The sequence below is a fragment of the Crocuta crocuta genome, unplaced genomic scaffold (assembly GCF_008692635.1).
Source record: "Crocuta crocuta isolate KB4526 unplaced genomic scaffold, BGI_CrCroc_1.0 scaffold31, whole genome shotgun sequence".
Classification (NCBI taxonomy): Eukaryota; Metazoa; Chordata; class Mammalia; order Carnivora; family Hyaenidae; genus Crocuta; species Crocuta crocuta.
This window is the reverse complement of record NW_027528362.1, coordinates 3964665-3982277: the sequence shown is the minus strand read 5'-3', so window position 1 is coordinate 3982277 and position 17613 is coordinate 3964665. Positions and strand designations below refer to the sequence as shown.

The 17613-nt window shown below is 49.7% G+C and overlaps 1 protein-coding gene across 1 annotated transcript; it reads left to right on the top strand.

Moving 5' to 3' along the window:
* Positions 1–4274: 4274 nt before the first annotated feature.
* On the top strand, positions 4275–9447 carry ZIC5 (Zic family zinc finger 5). The gene is made up of 6 exons (XM_077753964.1): positions 4275–4483; positions 4545–4859; positions 5037–5356; positions 6049–6446; positions 6527–6905; positions 9005–9447. The coding sequence occupies exons 1-6, from the start codon at positions 4275–4277 to the stop codon at positions 9445–9447; spliced, it is 2064 nt and encodes a 687-aa protein (XP_077610090.1).
* Positions 9448–17613: the final 8166 nt, after the last annotated feature.

Below are 17613 nucleotides of genomic sequence, written 5' to 3'. Positions count from 1 at the left end.
GCTGAGAATTGCCCAGCGCTTGGCAGCACCCTAGTCCCCAGGCTTGGCTGGTGACTCACACCGCCTCAGATAGGGAGTGGTAGAGGCGGAAGCGTGGGGATCTGGTACCTGGCGAGTGCAAGCCGGGCTTGGCGCCGAGAGAGGTGGAGGAGTACCTCACGCCATACACCTAGGGAGACTGATTTGAGAAAAGCCTTGAACCCGAAGTCCCCATCACTTCCGGCATGACAAAGCTCAATGAAAAGGAACCTTTGTGGGTCCGCTAGCCCACCTTGCCCGGGGTTTAAGGAGGTCTGAGTGTGCGCCTCCTCCACTTTCTCCAGTGTCTGCTAGTAACCCCCCTCCTCCCGGCTGAGCACCCACTGGCGCCCTTGGGCTGGGCTCCAAAAGTCCTTTGATCCCCGGAGTAACTCGGGGCACCCTGTTCGCCCTTGAACCTGGCTCTGGCCCGGCCCAAATGGCACTAGACGCTCCAAACCCAGCGGGCACCCTGTCCTTCAGCAAAGAGGACTCCCTCGCTGAAACCACGCGGGGCCGGCGAGCGGTAAGGCAGTTGCACAGGGCAATGAAAGGCAGCTCCGTGGGTCCCCCAGATCCTTTCTTGTCCACCTCACCGTCCCCAGCTTCCCCCCTCCCCACGCCTGCAGAAACAAACAAAGGCTCAAAAGCCAGGAAATGTCCAATTCACTTCCCTGAAGTTTATTAATCGCCCACACCCATCCCAAGGAAACTTGGCTGTGCTCAGTGGGGAACGGAGGGCGCCGGGGAGCCTTAGTCACCGCCCCCCGCCCCCTTTTGCGCAGCGGGGAGCCATCAGCGCCAGCCTGGGCATCTCCGAGACCCGGTCCTATTGCCTCAAGGCAGCTGAGCGCGGCGGGGCCGCCGGGTTCGGGCCAGCTCGGCATTTACTGTACCTTCTCAGCCTCATCATGCCTTTGTTTGGCTCTGGGAGAAGGTTGGCATTCGGGGTGCAACAGGGAAGTCTGAAAATCGATGCTCCCCCAGGAGCACCTGTTGACCCCAGAAAGGGCATTTCCGTAGATGGCCACGTTGCGGCTGCCTTCATACAAGGGTCTCCACTGCAAAAGCGCAGACAGGGACATGAGTTTTAGAGTCGGCCCTGACAGCCATCACCAACGCAGAAATATGGGGCTGAATCCACAGGCAGAAGCTGGCATAAACGACTTCGACAACCCCCTGGTTAAAACAAAACACAACACAACACCACCATTATTATTATTTTCTTCAACGTCCTGGAAATTGCTGGTGTTTATTCAGGAAGTGTTACACAGTTATTGGGTCCTTAGAAACTCGGAAGGTTAAGGGGGGTTGATTTGGCTCCAAAACGGCTTGAAAAAGAAACAGCGCACCTGGGGTCAGGCGGGTCATCACAATAACAAAAAGCGCCTCAACAAAATAAAAAGCTCTTTTATAAAGAAAGGCAATCCGGGAAATCCACTGTGAGCCTTCCTGGTGACCATCTAGCTAGGCCTATTCTCAGGTTTAATTGGCAGGCAGTTTATTGGCGCCTTATTGGTGTTGATTGAAATTTTGCTCCCAGTTCTTTCTTTTAAGAATTAGCATCTCAAGTCGATTTACCTGAGTCAATTATCTTTTTAGAGTCTGGGTTTGGCCATAAATTCGCAAATATTCATTAAGCGCACTTTGTAAATATCCTTCTTTCCAATCATCACCCAAATCTCCATTATTTCCTAAGAAAGTCTTTTCGTTTTTAAGGCTTCCATAAAAAGAAATTGATCAGGGAGCTATATTTGAATTAAGACATATTAAATCGATGACAGATACATATCATGCTGTGTTTAACAAGAGTTGTACAAGGAGGCGGGTTCCAGATTCCGCACGGCGCTGCTGAACCATTATTCACATTTTTACAGCCTTTCCTTCATGCCTTCACCCATTAAACCATTAAATTTCAGCAATTCAATAAAACAAAGCAGTTATAATTTTGAGGAAAAGCTATTTTGAAGGGGGCGGAGGTACTCATTTTATTGCACAATAAACATGCTCAATAGTCCATATTAAAAGGTAGGTTGTGTTTATTTTCTTCTTTCTTTATTCGTTCATTTTTTGGTTTGTTTTTACTCATAACCGGTAGGACTGGACGCAAAACTGCCATTATGGAAGTAGTGATGCTCATTGCCAAGAAATTCAAATAAACTCATTTGAAATGGTCTGAGAAAGGATGAAGACACTGGTGACAAGTCCAAATAGAATGCTTTCCCCACTAGCCATCCATAGAGATGGCCGTCCTCGCTCCACTTCTGCCTGCTTGGCTTGAGACGTTTTAGGTCTTTGAAAGGAAAATTGAGAAAGGACTCATCCTCTCCAAATACAGATGCAGGTTTTTGTCGCTGCTGTTTATTAATTTTTTCATTGTGTTTGCACCCATGCCTTTCTTATTCCCCCATATTTGAACTTCATTGAAGCTGAAAGAAAGGACCTATTTCAAATTTGATTGTAGCATTTTCTTTGTTTGCTTGTCAGTTTTGTAAGAGGGATGACATTCCTAAGGCTTACAGGGAAGTTGCCTGTTAAACATTGCTCACACCGACGTAAATGGGGCTATCAAATCAGTTCTTTTGAAAATATTTCTTACCACTTTCCCCGGCCATCTCCCGGGGCCATTAAGATGATGTCTTTATGCAGTCTAAGTTTACTTGGACTGCAAATGAATTAAGCTGGTAACTTGTTTTTTTATACTCCCCCCCCATCCACCCAGGAAAATATTTGCATTTTAGTCATTATCTCTTTTCTACAAATAATTTTATGCAGGACAACAAAATAAAAATTAAAAACCCTGACTAATTTTTGAGCATCTTGGAACATCACAAAATTTTAAGATGCTTTCTTTTTAAGAGCTGAAGTGACACTTTGGGGAAGCAATAAGCCTGAAGTTTGGGGATGCCACATTTTTCTACTCCTCCCAAAGTGATGCAGGAATCTCTCTTTGTCAAGTGATTTGATAATAAATCCCTGGTAAAGGATGGGGCTCGCTTTTTTTTTTTTTAAGGGCAGCTTACATAGTTTTCAAATAAGACATCTCGCCTCCTAGATCAGTGTATTAGAAGAACAATGACAAGGTATAAGATTATTCTAATAGCAATACATAGCAAAGATATTGGTTAATTTTAAAATATTCATTTTATTGGATCAATTTTAATTTATGATCCTTTCAAAGAAACTGAGGCGCACATAAGGAGTGCTTTCCGGGCCGGAAAGAGAAATTCTGCGTGAAGGATGTTGTTTATTTAGCTTCTTCCCTCTGGAGGGNAAATCTAATTGGAACTGGCATATCTAGAACTGACGAGCAGCGAGATTACACTTCGAGCCAACTCCTTTGAACCACGTTGAAAAGGACTGCATGAGCTAAAAAGTCGAGGTAAACGGTTCCTTTTCGGGAAAGATTTATTTTGAATTCACCTGGTGTCTTGCGGAGCCAAATCACTAAAACTGTTTTGCAACCAATAGGACTTTAATATCTTTCCTCATTCTGCGCCCTACTTGAGCGCTCGGCGGACTGGATGTCCTTCCCAAATAAGAAGTTTCTAGCATCACCTCTACAAGTACGACGACCGTCACACTGTTCACCTTCCTCTTCCGGAGAGCAGCCCAGGGCTCTTCCAACGGAGGAGGTAGAAAGTGTTTGGATGCTGGGGGAGACGCTGCATGCGGTGAGGCGGAGGTTTTTGAAGCTGGGCGCTATCCCCCTACCCCCTTTTGTGCCGGGGTAAGGGGGTGGTCCTCAGCCCTCACCCACCCCGCGCCCTGCGGCCGCGTGCCGGCGCACGCTCTCCGAAAGGCGCGTCATGGGAACGCGGGGCGCTGCGCGCGCAGGCCCAGCGCAAACTTTCTGCAAGTGCAACTTGGGCATTCCCTGGAAGGCGGGGACGTGCGGCTCCAGGGGAGGAGGGGGCGCGAAGCGAAAGCGAAGGAGGCTGCGAGCACGGGGGCGGATCCCCGCTGGGCAGTGGGCCTGAATGGGAGCCAATCCGGCAGCCGTGGCTGCTGTCAATCACGCTGTTCCCTCCAATCCCACCCATGCCATTTCCAAAATCTCGGTCCCACTGTGCAGCTCAAATGTGGTGTTCGTTCTGCCAATCGCTGGAGGACAGTGGGAACAGGAATACGCAGAGTTGGGAGGCCAGGACAAAGAAGTTAAAGAGAGCCTAATATATACATGTTTTTGAAGGTGGGCAGAGGGAAAAAAAAACGTCCCCCCAGTGACGGCCTATGGGTCTGATTGTGTAGTTTTGATGGAGCCCCCTTTGAGCAAGAGGAACCCGCCAGCGCTGAGATTAGCGGATTTGGCAACGGCTCAGGCCAGGCCGCTTCAGAATATGACAGGCTTCCCGGCGCTGGCCAGCCCGCCCGCCCACTCCCAACTCCGCGCCACAGCCACGCACCTCCACCCTCGGGACCTGAGCGCTGACCCTGGCGTGGCCATCACTCCGCTCGGACCCGAGCACATGGCCCAGACCAGGGCGCTCGGCCTCAGACCTCCCTCCCGGGCGCTCCCGGCACAGCCCNTTCCTGCGCTACATGCGGCAGCCAATCAAGCAGGAGCTCATCTGCAAGTGGATCGACCCCGAGGAGCTGGTCGGGCCGCCGCCGCCGCCGCCACCGCCCCCGGCCGGCGGCGCCAAGCCCTGCTCCAAAACTTTCGGCACCATGCACGAGCTGGTGAACCACGTCACGGTGGAGCACGTGGGCGGCCCCGAGCAAAGCAACCACGTCTGCTTCTGGGAGGACTGTCCGCGCGAGGGCAAGCCCTTCAAGGCCAAATACAAGCTCATCAACCACATCCGCGTGCACACGGGCGAGAAGCCCTTTCCCTGCCCGTTTNGGGCCGCCCCGCCCCCGCCGCCTCCCGCGCCGCCGCCGCTGCCGCCGCTGCTGCTCTTCCTCCTCCTGCTCGCCTTAATTTTTCCCTCCTTCTGCTGCTTCTCTTCGCATACGTATAACCCGGACATGTGACTTCTCTTTTTTCTCTCCCCCCCTTTTTTTCTATGAATAAGTAATTCGATAGCACACACAGGCCTCGCGCTGGGTTCCCACACGGTGGAGTCTCCAGCGCGCTCGCAGCCCCTCCGCCGGGACCGGCAACGCGCTCCAGCCGCCGCCGCCGCCGCCCGGGAACAGAAGCAGCAGCAGTCGGAGCAGGAAGGAGCCCAGGACGGTCGGCAGCCCCCATTCGCCCGGCCCCGGGAACTTGGGGAGGGCGATGGGGATGGGGGGCCGGAGCCGCCCTGGGGGCTCTTCCCTCCCCACCTGGTGGCAGAGCCCGCACCGCGCTCCGGAGAGCGGGCCTGCGAGGGGGCACGTGGGGTTGACTCGGGTATTGAGGCCACCAGGCCCAGCTCGATGTGGCCCTTCCAGGAGGGGAGGGGGTCCTGTCCCTCCAAGGCGTGGTGAAAACAGGCCAAAGAAATGCGCCCTTGTGCCCCTGAAGACCCCCGCCCGACAGACACACTCACGCGTTCAACACATACATCTTCACGTGCACACCGCACATAACTTCACACACCCATTTCTCCCAGACTACCCCCCCCTTCCTGATAGCCGGAACACCCATATGCCCCGACACACTTATCTTCCACATACACCCTCACATATGCACACTTCCTCATTTACACAACTTCATACACATCCATACTCACACATGCAGCTGTCACACACATTTTATCACACACATGCCCTGCAAGGTGCTAGAGAACTTGGCTCTGTCCTTTCAAAGAAGGTTCTAGCTGGAGGAGGGCAGGGTGAGCTGCAGTCTCCTGTGTCGTTGGTACTTGCCACCCCTAAGAACTTGGGGGAAGCCCCCGGCGCTATGGGGACCCCTCCCATCCCCCACTCCCCCCTCCAAGGCGGCTGCGGCGTGGGGCGGTGGGGTGTTTCCTGTGGGTCGTGGGCTTCCATCGAACGTACTAGCGCGTTGGGCGGAAGCGCTGATCGCGAGCAGTTGGGATTTATAGGGATAGACAATATTACCCCTCGGAGGACACTTAAGTAACTGGAGTTTACATTCAGTAATTACTTGGCTGATTTATCGGCGCTGGGCGGCAAGGAGGCAGCCGCCGCGCGTGGGCCCAACGCCTGGCCGACAGCCGGAGCCCGGGGCAGCCGGGGGTTCTGCGTGCAAGCCGGGTCGGGGTGGCCTGGGGCTGGGCCCGGGGCCTGGCTCCTCTCGGCCACCGCCTGATAGGACCCCCGTGCACCGATGCTGGGCCGGGAGCACGTCTTCCCGGGAACCCCGTTGGCCGGCCCCCTGCTTTTCTAATGGAGATCGGTCCGCCCTAAGGAATTTTCCAAAAGGAAACTTCCCACGAGGCTTTCGGAAAAACTCCCTGGCCCGCTTAGCCAGCTGTTTGCCCTTGCCGCCGGGACAGGGGCCTGGGACCATAAAGGGGGGGGGCGGGGCGCGGGAGGTGAAGCCGCCCCCAACCCTGTCCCCTATGGGCACCCTAAAAGCAGAACCTGTGGCTTTGGGCCTTTCCCGCCTTTGCAGGCCTCCGAGAGAGAGTGGGTCGGTCCTTCTCAGCCGCCGGACCTGAGGGCGGTGTCTTCCGCGGTGGAGCCAGGAACTGGAGCTTGCTGGCGCGGAAGCTGCCCGGGGTCCGGGGTCCCTCCGACGGCAGCCCCGGGGGCGAGGGGCGCGCGCGCGCGCACAGCGGGGGCGGAGATCCCGGGCGCTGAGGGCCCCGGGCGGTGGTGTTTTCCGGTGCCGCGGCGTGCTCTGGGTTGCGTTTCCCGCCAGGCTGCGGGTGGCCGAGTGGCTCTCGCCGGGGCCCTCAGGGAGGGATCCCGGCGCCTCACGTTCGTCCCCAGACCCGTGTCAGCGNGGAAGGAATTGATCAAAGGGAATAATCCCCCGGCTACTCCCGAAGGCCTGTTTCCTGACCCACGTTCCCCCCATCCCCACCCCCATTCGGTTTATCACCTTCCTTTGGGCCAGTTCTCTCTCAGGGAACCGGTAGAGCAGAGAGCAGCTCGCGTAACCTTTACTCTCTCGGATTCTGCAAGTAGTTAGGTTCTGATGGACTTCTCTGTCAGACTCTGAAACGTAAACACTGGGGCTTCTCACCCTTCCCGGTTGGCTAGAGGCTGCTCCCTGTTCTGCTCAGGCCCCCTGAATAAAACAAAGCAGTTCTTTATTTTTTCCTTACACTTTCTTCTTCCATCTTCTTTTATTCCTACTTTTCTACCCCATCCCCCACCCCCCTTCCATGTATCTCCCGTCTCTGGGCGTAATTGCTTCTCTTTATCGTGGGCAGTGATGGGGCCAGCAGTGCTAAAGCTGTGTATTCTTCACAATCCGGGATCCTTGGGATCCTTAGCGAGTACGGAAACAGAGCTAAAAAGGACACTGCACATTTGCATAGGGTGAATAAAACCACTCAAGCCTCCCTCTGGAAGAAAGTCCCAGTATAAATATTTAAGCAATGTTATAGTAAGTTAGTATTATCTCCAACTTAAAAGTAAAACACAGAAATCAGGACAGATAACTGATATTTTGATGAAAAGTGATTAACTATTGTTACTGTGTTATGTCATATTTTCCCTTGGATAGATCAGTGCAGGATGTGTATTTAAATAATATCTAATTTCATTTTTAAACGGGATTTAGAGGTAGGTGACGTTATATTCCAGGCATCTGAATACTTACAGACGTGTTAACACACTCAGGCATCCAAGCCTTTATCATTGGTGAGATTAAAAAGAAAAAAAAAAACTACACTGAAATAGTTGTATAAGAAAACTGACCACAAAAATTTATGTACACTAACCTGTCTTAAATGTTGTTTTTAAACATATCATCCAAAACCAAGGAAGAAGCCTTACCTCGTGAGCCACCAGAGTAGCTGCTGAAATTCAGTAGAGAAACTCAGCTGAATTTTAAAAAATCATTTAAATATGAGGGCGATATTACTAAACAATAGTGTGTATGGGATGATTTGTTCAATTATGACTCAAATACATCAAGTTCATAGGTACTTAGGTGAGAAGGAAAATTCATACCGCTACCTGCTGTCTTCCTTTTTTGCTTTTTAATACCGAGGTGTTGTGGCTGAATATCTAGTCGTCTTATTAAACAGGTCCACTCCCTGAACTAGGGGTCTTGTGTTTAAAGGCATTGTGTTCCTGGGGTGGTCAGAGCAGCTTAAAGGGACCAAGGGCCAAAGACTGTAGTAAACAGTCCCTTTTCTGACTGTTACGTGAGGAAGAAGGCTGTCAAGGTACGTTTCCATAGGGCATCAGGTACATTCTAGGTTCTGGTTGAGGCTTGTGGTTCTTACTCACGTTTGCTAAGGTTCTGTTCTAAAGGCTCCTGCTTGCCCTGCAAGTTGTGAGGAAAGCTGGGAGAAAGCAGAGTCCCTGCCCATCCGGGCTTGTAGGCAATCTCGTGATGGACTGTGTGTTTCACAGGTGCCTTTGTTTCTGAAGAAAACGGGACTTTGGCCTCATTTCCTTTCCCATCGGTGGAATCTGGGGATGCTCTGAAACAAAATGCTGATACTGTAATTTCACGGCACCTCCCCCACTTCACTTTTAATTCAGTGTAGTGTGCTTCCTTTGCTCTTTTTCTTACATCCTTCCCCCAGCTGTGGCTTTGGAAGAATCATTTTATTAGCATTTATCTTGACAGGGGATCTGCTTGTATCTTTGCAGGTACAGACCTTGAGGGCAGTGAGGACGCGGGTATCTGGGTCCTGGTTGGGTTTCCGTATTCCATCCTGGACTGTGCTGTATAGCCATCCTCTCCCTGAGCCCTCTGGTACTGCGGGGACTGACATCTAGCCGCTCACAAGCCCAGTAGCCCTTCCCTGTTGCCTTCTGGAACATAGGAATTCGGAATAGAAACCAGGCTGGGGTTGGTCTTCCAGAGAATGGGAAAATGCATCCTCATTTCTGTTCCAGGATTTCTCTCTCTCAGGTGAGGGGTCTCTGAAAAGCAATTGTTGACCTGCCCTGTGTTCTGTTGCAGGGGAAAAGCCTTTCAAGTGTGAGTTTGATGGCTGTGACAGGAAATTTGCCAACAGCAGCGATCGGAAGAAACATTCCCACGTCCACACGAGCGACAAGCCTTACTACTGCAAGATCCGAGGCTGTGACAAGTCGTACACACACCCCAGCTCTCTGAGGAAGCACATGAAGATTCACTGCAAGTCCCCACCGCCTTCTCCAGGGGCCCTTGGTTACTCATCAGGGGGGGCTGCAGTGGGTGCCCCCTTGTCCCCCGTGCTGGACCCAACCAGGAGTCGCTCTAGCACTCTGTCTCCTCAGGTGACCAACCTCAATGAGTGGTACGTTTGCCAGGCCAGTGGAGCCCCCAGCCACCTTCACACACCTTCCAGCAACGGAACCACTTCCGAGTCTGAAGACGAAGAGATGTACGGGAACTCCGAAGTTCCGCGGACGATACATTAGAATTTACCAGTAATAATAATAAGTAATAAGTGGGAGTCCTTGGACCATATCCTAACCTGAGACAATGCCGAGCCTGAGACAAACCCTTGACTCAGACTTGCCACCGGGTCTAATTAGCCCTATTTATTCAGTATGAAACCCTATGGTGTTTGTACATTTAATTAATTTAATTAAGATATTTGGGCTTTTTTTTTTTCCTTAGAAAACAAACAAACAAAAAAACCCGACCAAGCTGGACTTGCAGGTTGCAGAAAACAGGGCTAGGAGCGACATGTACCAAGGGTTAATGGAGATACACACTGCCGACTCAGTATATGTATATTTGGAAAGGAGCGAGAAAAAGCATTAAGTTGGAACTCAACACAGCACCAAGGCCCTCTGCGTTTCCTGGAGTGCCTCGAGATTGCCTTTAACACCATAAGGAGGGCTTCTCTGGAGCCTCCTCGCTTCCTCCTTGGGCCCTAATTCTGAAAAGGCCTCTTGATTGTAAACCACACTCTTGCTGCATTGCCAACAGATCTCAGACTGTACCTGTGTCCAAAAATATTTGTAGAAAACAAAACAAAACCCCACAATCCTTTCAGTTCTAATAGTTGTGATTTTAACTTTCCACTCTTTTATTACTGATCTCATCTTAACACAGTATTTTTATACGGGATTGTTTCTTCAGTACCCTGCCTGTAGGATTTAAAAAGAAAAAAAGATGCAGCATCCTTAACATGTCTCCACGTTCTGCGCTGCTGTGAGCGCTCCAGCCAAAGTGGGGACAGAACACGCTGCTGCAACAGCCAACTGTGAAGCTGTGATATTTTATAAAATAGAAGACATTCAAGTGCTTTCTTTTTTCTCTATATTTTTTTTTAATCTGAAATCTCAGATGCTGCCTCTTTACTGTGTCCAAACTCTATGTGTCCTAAAAAGATGAGTTTTAGAGAAGTTTTCTGGGATGCCAAAATTAACAGGCAAGTCTAAGGAGGTGTGATGTTGGCAGCATGCCTACTTTTTTTGAGAAAGCTGTTGTTTTTAAAACAGGCCAACCCCTCTTTTATACTGTTGTATCAGCCTTTTAAAAAGTCTTTATTTTTCAATGCCCGCAACTGCATTTTCCTGCGTTTTTTTCCCACCTGAGCACTGAGCACACGGAACTCTATCCCGTTTTGAAAATGACAGTGTGTGAAGTGTATGATTTACATTAAAAGAGGGGAGGGAGTTGCTATACATATTAAAATTTTTAAAAGGTTTATAGTTACCACCAAACACTGATGAATGTGTGACCTTTGCCAGGCTGTCAAGCTAGGATAAAAAAGGTCAAGGACCTAGGACAATAACTCTTAGTCAATTTATTTTCACTTCATGCAGCACATCTCGTGCAAAATATAGTCCATCATAAACATCATACAAATATACTAAAGAGCACTAATTTATCCTCAGAGGCCCTGAAGACACCCCCTCCCCAGGGTTTGTAGAAATTTGTTTTGTGTGCTGTGAGTGGTTGATGCCCTTGTCATTGTTAATAACTTGTATGTGAACACTATTATTTGTACAGTTGAATTAATTTATTTTCAGACACCATCCTTTGTTTTTCCTGGAAGAGTTCAAAGCACACCAAAGAATTATATTATACAGTTTGGTGAAAGATTGTTGTTTATGATCCACGGTTTATTTAAAAAAAAAAAAAAGGAAAGAAAATGGGGGAATATATTTTTAAGCTTACTTGAATGAACAACGTAATGTGAAAACCAGGACTCTTCCTGCATGTCTTTTTTGCATTGTGTTGACGAGATTATATATAGTTTATAGATATATTACTAGTACAGTGCATGGTGCTGTCACTTTGAAAGCCTTTCAATGTTGTCTTCAGATTGTTACAGTGAATATGAAACATGCAGACCCTACTTTATAAAGAAAAAGACCATAAAACTTGAATATAAAGTAATTCTACATTTTTAAAGTTTATTTGATTTTCGTATTATTCACTTTCAAAGCTCTTTCAAATAGACAAAATAAGGTGTGAACTTCGGGGGGATAATTTATGTATCGTAAACTTATTAGAACAAAATATTCCTGATTTATAATGAGTTGTTTTATTTATACAACTTTGTCAATGGTAGTTTGCACTATTCTTTATTATGCTACAGGTTTATTTATTCTGAAACAAAGGAATATGTATTTTATGTATTTTGCCATGCATAGGTTTACTCTGCCACAGATTTATTGGTTCCTGATACACCTAAAATAAAAACTTAAAATGTGTACCTCCAATAGAAAGAAAGCAAGAATGATTATGAAGTAAAAAATTTAATAAAGGTATTCTTCCTATGTATTGCTTATTTTTACCTAATGGCATATTTCTGCCATTCTCTTACAAATAGGACAGGTTGCTGACTGGTGAACACTGGGTTCTCTTGAGCTCTTGATTCCTTAGCCTCTCCCCAGCCATAAAATATTTTTACAGCTTGATTTAACTTACAGTCTGATCTAGAAAATACAATATTTAGGAAGACTAAGCCCTGTAAGTTGCATGTAACACTAACATAAATCTTAGGGGTTACTGCATTCATTTGTTAATAATATCCTTAGAGATCCTAATCAGTGAAAATCTGAAAAGTGAGTTTTCGCATTTCTTTGGTGCCCAGCCTCTAAAGTAAAAGGCTAACAAGAATGAGGAGAAGATGGAGGGACAGTGAGAGGCTTCCCGGCACAAAGAAGGGTAAAATCAGGGGCTGAGATGGGTACTGAGTTAAATACATGCTGAATGAATAGGGCATTAAACAACACTCACGTCAGGTAATGGGGGTGGGGGGGATTTAGCATCCAGTTTGTGGTTTATTTGCAAGTTGAGCTGATCTATGGAACCTAGCTCTGCATTTTAAGGCAGGTGTTGGAAATTGGAATCATGGCAACAAAATGTTCAAGTGGCTTAAACTAATGTGATTGGCCATCCACTTGAACAGGGCTGAATATTTGCTTGTTTTTATGTTAGCTGAAACAAAGCTGATAAAAGGCAAATAGTTGGGTTTTTTTAAATTGTTAGTTACATGAATAAGCAGTTCTCCATACGCTTATGGTGGTTTTTAAAAGTCAAGTTTGTTAAATGCAGTAAAGGTGAAACACGAAGCAAAGAGTTGTTTTAAGTCAGATGACAATAACCAACACACGAAGGAGAAAAACACTCATAGCGAAGGGCCCCAATCAATGGGAAAACTTATAGCTCTCTAATGAAGTTTCTCGTGAAAGGGAGGACACAAAGCCACCAAGACATGAATCATTCATGGGAAATATAAAAGATAAAAGATATCTGACAATGAGCAGAACCTTGTATAGAGTGTATAAAACAAGTTTCCCCTTCTTATTTTCTGCTTTAAAACGCACAATCTCCGCTCCCAGAGCCCTGTCCAGTCTATAGAGTTAAAATTGACCACTGCTCGTCCTGCGCCACTTCAAAGTAATTTAGTCCAGAACGGAAGGCTTGGCGCTTGGACAATCTTCATGGTGTGTTAAGATTTCTATGGCAATTGGCAAGCAAGACGTTCCCATCTGAATATGTCTCAAAGAAAGCCACTTATTGACACTAAGTTGGCGATCATCAAAGACTTCATCTCTCCTAGGCAAAATGTGGCCCTGTGGCCCTCACAAACATTTTAAATCATCTACCTTTGTTTTCCAGGCTAGGAGAATCTTCAAACACATGGTTATTTGTATTTTATATATATCTTTTCCCCATTCAGGATTTTCTTTGGTAAAGAGAAGGCTCCAAAAATCTAAAGCACTGAGAAATAGCTGGAGGGTGAGAATTCTATTCTTTTAGGGAGTTGGAGATGGCCACACAAGAGGGACAGCACTGGGGACAGGAAAGGAGGAGGCCCAAAGTCCTTGAAAGCGAGGCCCAACTATCTGTAGACATGCTTGTATTGACCTCCTGTTGTTTACATCTTCCATTTTGTGGAAGTTTTTTGAGACTATAGTAGTTCACTCTGGATACCTACCTACCTACCTACCATTTAATCAATCTATCTGCCATCTCTTTCTCTATGAAATGGAATGAGAGATGTTCCCCCAGAAGTGTTTTTTTATCCCAGTTTGTTTGGGAAAAAGGACTGGGGCTTTGGAGGGGGAGATAATCTGGTTTCTCCAGCGATTATCTAAACCAGAGGAAAGGAAAGCTGGATTCAAGAGAAACAAACAATCCAGACACTTATTGATACTTCCAACCTGTCAGATCACACTACCCATCATGTACCAAAATAGACACATGGCCAGGGAAGCCCACCCTTCCAGGGCTGGAGGGATGGCTAAGGAGCACCACAGAGAAACCGCCCTGCGGGTTGCCAGCACACTTTTCCTACTGATCAAAAACTCCCAGAAATTCACACCCCCCCCTCCCACGTCCACACCCAAACAGTCCGGGGCACACACATTCACACGCGGGCACAAGTGCCTAATCAGGCAGGGAGAAGTTCAAAGGCATGTTCTTTGAAATTCAAACTAACGCTTTTATGGTACACTCACACCAGCGTCAGGATTGCTATGGCAATGGACTGGGCCAGGGGAGTCGCTGGCTGAGGGTCCACAGCGATTCGAGACACTCTATTAAGATACAGTTGCAGTGACCTGTACTTTCATGCCAACTTAGCGCACTCCGTTTTCACCTCATCAGAACTATATGTATTACGTATAATGTTACCCATATAATATGACATGCACGACCAAATAATAACGTATGTCTTTCCACCCACTTGTTGTTACGGTCTTCCATCGAACCTCCTAGCTCGCGAGAAAGGAGAGAGGGGGACCGAGGAGAGGAGGAGAGAGAGCCGGGTGGGGGTGGGGTGGGTGCAGTTGGAGGAGGGAACGGGGCCAGGGGCGCCAGAGCTGCGGTGCCTCTTCCTTCTCTCCCCACCTAAGTACTTTTATTTGCAGAGCGATTGTTCTTTGTTTATTTAATACAAGTACTGTGTGAATGGTGAAAAATAAACACGATGAAAAATAACCAAACAGATGATTCCTCCGAGTGAAAAAGCCCGGACTTAATAAAAGTGCGAAGCAGTCACCGCTGAATGAGAAACCCTTTGAAGTGGAACTTATTATAGAAGGAATACTTTGGGGTTGCCTTAACGACGCCGCTGAATCGAAAGCGCTCGCCTTTGTCAGCGATTTGTTCTCCTTTGCTGGGGTGCCCGGAGAAATTACTTACATGGGCTGCCTTAACATGCAGCCTGCAAATCAGTAACTTTGCAGCTCAGACTTGCAGACGCCACTCGGCAATGGACAAAAAGAAGTCAGGGGGAAATGCACCAAGCTTTCACGCCGAGCCTCTGGGGATGGGGGCGCACGGGCGCGTTGGGGGCGGCAGATAAGAAGTTGTATTACATCTGGCCCCCCTCACCCGGGCTCCCCACCCCGACCCCCGAGGCCGGGCCGCGGCCGGCCGCCAGGGCCTCGCTTGGTTGCAGGGGAGGCCCGGCCTGTCCGGGGCGCTCCAGCGAGGGGCGCTCTTCCACGTGCTGGCCGGGCGCGGGACTTTCCCAGCGGGCCCGGCTATATTTAATAAGGGTCGTTTATCACCCAGGCGCTTTGAAGGGTCGCCTCCAGCCCTGTGCCCATTAGAAAGGCGGAGGTGACATTTAAACTCCGTTTTCAAGGATCGCGGGGGGATTTCAATGAAAAGGCAACTCGTTTGTCTTATGAGCCTGGAAACAACCCCGTGCTCGCTCCTTTTGACCACATGGCATAACTCAAAAACAATAGTTCAAAAGTGAAATGGCATCGTGGCGTTCACTCGGAGACAGGCCCCCATCCAGCACCGGAGAAAAGGGGTAGTCCGCAAGACAATGTGCTTTTTGTGTCCGACTCTGTCACAAGGATTGTGTTGTTTGCTTTGGACGCTGCGCCTGTTATACTTTGCTGAAAGTGCTTGTGTTAAACAAGAGTTATAAGTCATCCAAAACAACAAACATTTTGATTTTCTTTGCCTAAAGGGCTTTCCCTGGCTATGGGCACCGTGAAAAAATAATGTCCTTGCTGAGAAAGGAACACCAGTAGTAGCATTAGAAGCGGGCGCATTAAATATTGAATGACACGGGGAAAAAGAGCTTGTCGAGGGGCACTCAGCCTTAAAGTCTTTCTTCAACTTTGTCTTCGGTGGCTGCTGGACTATTTAAGATGGTATTAATTAAGGCAGCTTCGGAGGCCGCGGAGCCCGCCGGCCCCTCGGCCGCGCTCGGTCAATGGGCCTGTGTCCCCGCGCTGCGCTCACGCGTTGGCTGAGCCGAGTGCAAATGTCACTTCTCATTTGGAGGCTGAAGAGAAGGGCCCATCCTGCACTAAGGGCGGCGGGGATGCAGTCCTCAGCAGGCGTTAAAGGAATACGAGGGGCTGAGGTGAGGGGAGGGGAGGCGGGAACAAAATGGGAACATCTGCCCTGGGCCGGGGAGGAGAGTGCGCCGGCGCGCACCGCTTTGGGCACGTTTGGGAGAATGCTGTTTAGCAAACAAGGGCCACGCGAGGCTCGCGGGGTTCTAACACTCACTCTCCTTTGTCTGCTTGTGCGTGGGGGAAAGTAAAGCCCCGGGCCTGCAAAAATCCATTAGGCAGGTCTGGCGGGGCGTTATTTTACAAAGGGGCTAGCGTGTACAAAGAAAGACAAAAGCGTGGTGCAGACCGGCGTCTTTACAGACATCCTTCTTCCCCTTAAGGTCCCCTTCCAAGATCACAAAGCCCAGAGGAGTTCTGCCAAGGATCTCTGATCCAGTTTTACAGACGGTGAAACTGAGGCCTCAAGCAAGACTCAGGGAAGATTTTTTTCTTTTTTTTTTTGGTCAATTTTCCCTCCAGGTGTTCGGAAGACCTAAGACCCAGACAGAGTGGAGTTCGGTTTAAGGGCGTCAACAACCCCGCCAAAGTATCCCCTCCTCCGCAATTCCTAGCGTTTGGTTGAAAATCAAATGGAAGTTGATTTCAGCAGCTGGAAATTGCTAACATTAAACTGTGGCATGGAGGAAATGAGTACTTTAAGAAACTTTGTTAACTTTTAGTTCTTGACAAGGAGAGACAAGACTTGGCCGGGTAGAGGGGTGCAGGGTACCCTGCCCATTGACTTCTGCAGCCAGAACCCCGCAGGGAGCCCCTGTCTCCGGGTGTGCAGTTCCAGAAGGACGTGGGCCTTCTTTTTCACTAGAAGGTCCTCCGGAAGTGGGGGGGGGGAGGAGATGCAGTCAAACATCGCTCCTTCCCCTGCTGCCCAGGGCTGGGGGTTAGCATCCTTAACTTCAGATCTATTTGCCTGATTCTCCATCTACGGGCTGTGTCCCCTCAGGGGTTCCCCCCCCCCCACAGCCTCCGGGACAAGGGGCGGTTACATTGCCCATCAAGAGCTATCCCGCCGCCGAGAAGCAGTTCCCACCTTCCTGCCGGGGCTGGGCTCGGTGCACGAGGGGGAGGGAGGGAGCTCGGAGCTGTCAGCCAGGGCCTCGGGCCTGCGGCCTACACGAGCAGCCCCACTGGGAGCTGGGGCGTCGCTCTGGGGCAGAGCCGCCTGGCCGGGTCAGGGAGCTGGCAGAAGTGGGAGGTGGGGGTGATGAGAGAGGACTGTGCCAGTGCAGCCCCCTACTCCCGCAGCAGGTCTCCAAAACCTAAGACTAGGGTTCCCATGCCCAACTGTCCCCCTGGGTGATCTTTCTGCACCTTGTTCTTCGGTCCCCTTCTCCCTTTCTCTATTACTTTTTTTTGCCTGAACAGGCCACAGGCCAGGGTAAGGGATGTAAAAACGTGGCCTTTTGGCCTGAAACTCACTGGCGCGCGCGCGCACACACACACACATCCATGTACAATCCAACCCCCCTCCGCCCCCTCCCTAGCCAGAGCACTGGGCACACGCTCGGGCTCCAGGCACCTTGCCAAGAGCGCGCGAGCACCCTGCGTGGCACACTGGCTGCAGTTCCTGCACGAAGTGGCGGGGGTGGGGTGAGGAGGGAGGGGTGGGCGGCGGTGGACGCCGCCGACTGCTGGCGGTGCGCACAAGTTCAGCGCTCAACTTCCCGCTCTTAACGAGACCCGGGATCCCTTTGGAGAGGCCCTCGGGAGCTGGCGGCGGGGCTGGGAGTGGCGTGGGTAAGCTGGCCGGCGCGGGGCGCGGGCGGCGGGGCAGGAGGGGGCGACAGGAGCAAG